The sequence below is a fragment of the Sinocyclocheilus grahami genome, unplaced genomic scaffold (genome assembly GCF_001515645.1).
Source record: "Sinocyclocheilus grahami isolate Dianchi unplaced genomic scaffold, SAMN03320097.WGS_v1.1 scaffold2563.1, whole genome shotgun sequence".
NCBI lineage: Eukaryota > Metazoa > Chordata > Actinopteri > Cypriniformes > Cyprinidae > Sinocyclocheilus > Sinocyclocheilus grahami.
Window position 1 is genome coordinate 18,505 of NW_015507742.1, and position 2,181 is coordinate 20,685.

A 2,181-nucleotide genomic window follows, 5' to 3' on the forward strand; every position below is an offset into this window, starting at 1 on the left:
TTACTGTAGCACACCAGAGTATTGTGCCCTTCTTTATGCCCTTCTGTACTGTTTGTTTGAGCTCAAATATTTGCTTGAAAGCTCCTGAGATTTTCATTTAACAACACAATTGCATGTTCATGATTCTCCGATGACAATTATTGGTCACATGACATGCAGCTAAACAAATAAATTATATCGTTTTTTGTTTAATTTTAATTTAAAATTATTTAAATGATTGTTTTCAGATACAATATCAGTTTTTTTTAATTTGAGCAACTTTATTTAATGTAACATATCTTTATTTAGTATTTATTTATTTAATTTCTATTTATTCCAAATGAAATGGTTCATATAATTTTTTTAATTATTTTGGATTGTTTTTAAAGTTATGCATTTTCATTTATTTCAAATGCAATATATAATCTTTTCAGTAAGTGTTTTATTTTAATTGCATTTTATTATAATTTAATTGAATTGAACTCATACCAGTTTGTGAGATCCTGATCTAATGCAAAGAAATAACACATTCTAAAGCATTGATGCATTAACTCTTGTATTGAATTGAATTTATGCTTATTTAAATATAATTTCTTGCGATGAGATCTGGTTCTGGTGAGATTTGTCCTGTGGTTTGTCACACAGAAGCTTCATTGATGGTCTTTGACTGTGTTTCAGCCGCAGCTCTGGGGAACCTGGTGTCTGATCTGGCTGGACTCGGGTAAGCAGCTTCACTAACAGTGTGTGTGGATTAACTAGTTGTGTGTATTAGTAATGCTGTGTGTAGTTTAGCAGGTTACGTGGAGGCTCTGGCTGCTCGCTTAGGGATGCAGATTCCTGATCTCGCACCGAAACAAGTGGATATGTGGCAGACCAGAGTCACTTCACACATGGTGAGACACTCCTGTGTGTTTGTGTGCGTGTGAGTGTGCTTGTGAGTCAGCATTTGCTTGTGTGGATGTGAGTGTGAGTTTGCATGCAAGTCGTGAGTGTGCGCATGAGTTTGCTTTTGTGAGTGTGTGCGTGCAAGTGTACAAGTTTGCGTCTGAGTGTATGCATGCGAGTGTGTGTGTGTGAGTCAGTGAGTGTGTGTGTGTGTCAGCATTGAGTTTGCTTGTGTGATGAGCTTGCATGTGTGAGTCAGCATTTGCTTGTGAGTTTGCATGTACGCATATGCATGCAAGTGTGTGCATGAGTTTTCTTGTGAATTTGTGTGTGTATGCGAGTGTGCATGCGAGTTTGCAGTGTGTGTGTGTGTGTGTGTGCAAGTATGTAAGTGTGAGTTTGCGTGTGTGCACCTGTATGTGCGAGGCAAGTGTGCATGAGTTTGCTTGTGTCTGTACGTGCAAGTGTGTGTGTGTGTGTTTCCAGGTTGGTCATAGTCTTCAGCAGCTTCTTAATCTCCTCTCTTTGTGTGTGAGAGTGTGCGTGAGAGAGTGTGCGTGTGAGAGTGTGCGTGCATGAGTGTGTGCGAGAGTGTGTGTGTGAGTGTGAGAGTGTGTGTGAGTGTGAGAGTGTATGTGCATGTGTGAGTGTTTCCGGTTTGTTCATAGAGTTTTCAGCAGCTTCTTAATCTCCACTGTGTGTGTGTATGCATGAGTGTGTGAGTGTGTGTGTATGTTAGAGTGTGTGCGTGTGTGTTTCCGGTTTGTTCATAGAGTCTTCCGCAGCTTCTTAATCTCCACTGTGTGTGTGTGTGTGTGTGTGTGTGTGTTCAGGGTAAAGCCATCGGCATCGCTATCGGATGCATTCTGGGAATGTTCCCGTTGCTCTTCTTAAGCGATGATGAAGAGGAGAAAGAGGAGAAGAAGACGAAGAATCACCCGAACTCAGACTGACAGAGTTTTCTATCAGCATGACAACAACATTTATATTGGCAAAGTGAAGAAAATCAAGCAAAAGATGTTCATACGGTAAACATCATCAGAGTAACAAAAAAATAAATTTAAACGACAGTAGAGTAGCTATTACAATTAGTAGGTAGTTAAGACTTTAATCTAGAGATGAAGACTAGATGTTATAACGAGCATGAGTTGAGTTTCTCTCTCTTTATCACTAACTCTATTTTAAAGGCCTGTTCACAGCAGGAACGATAACTCTAACGATAATTCATTTTAATAATCACACTACAATCACAACGATATCGACACGGCAGAACGATAGGAATCTCAATGTGTCAAGTCACATTTAACACTGTATACA

The 2,181-nt window shown here is 39.2% G+C and overlaps 1 protein-coding gene across 1 annotated transcript in view; it reads left to right on the forward strand.

The window, feature by feature from the left end:
- Window positions 1-2,174, forward strand: part of LOC107575307 (transmembrane protein 65) — a 5,836-nt gene extending 3,662 nt beyond the window's left edge. The window contains exons 6-8 of the mRNA XM_016261705.1: window positions 658-700; window positions 767-872; window positions 1,698-2,174. Coding sequence (XP_016117191.1) covers window positions 658-700; window positions 767-872; window positions 1,698-1,817 — 269 coding nt within the window. The 3' untranslated portion in view covers window positions 1,818-2,174. The remainder of the gene's footprint in view (window positions 1-657; window positions 701-766; window positions 873-1,697) is intronic.
- Window positions 2,175-2,181: the final 7 nt, after the last annotated feature.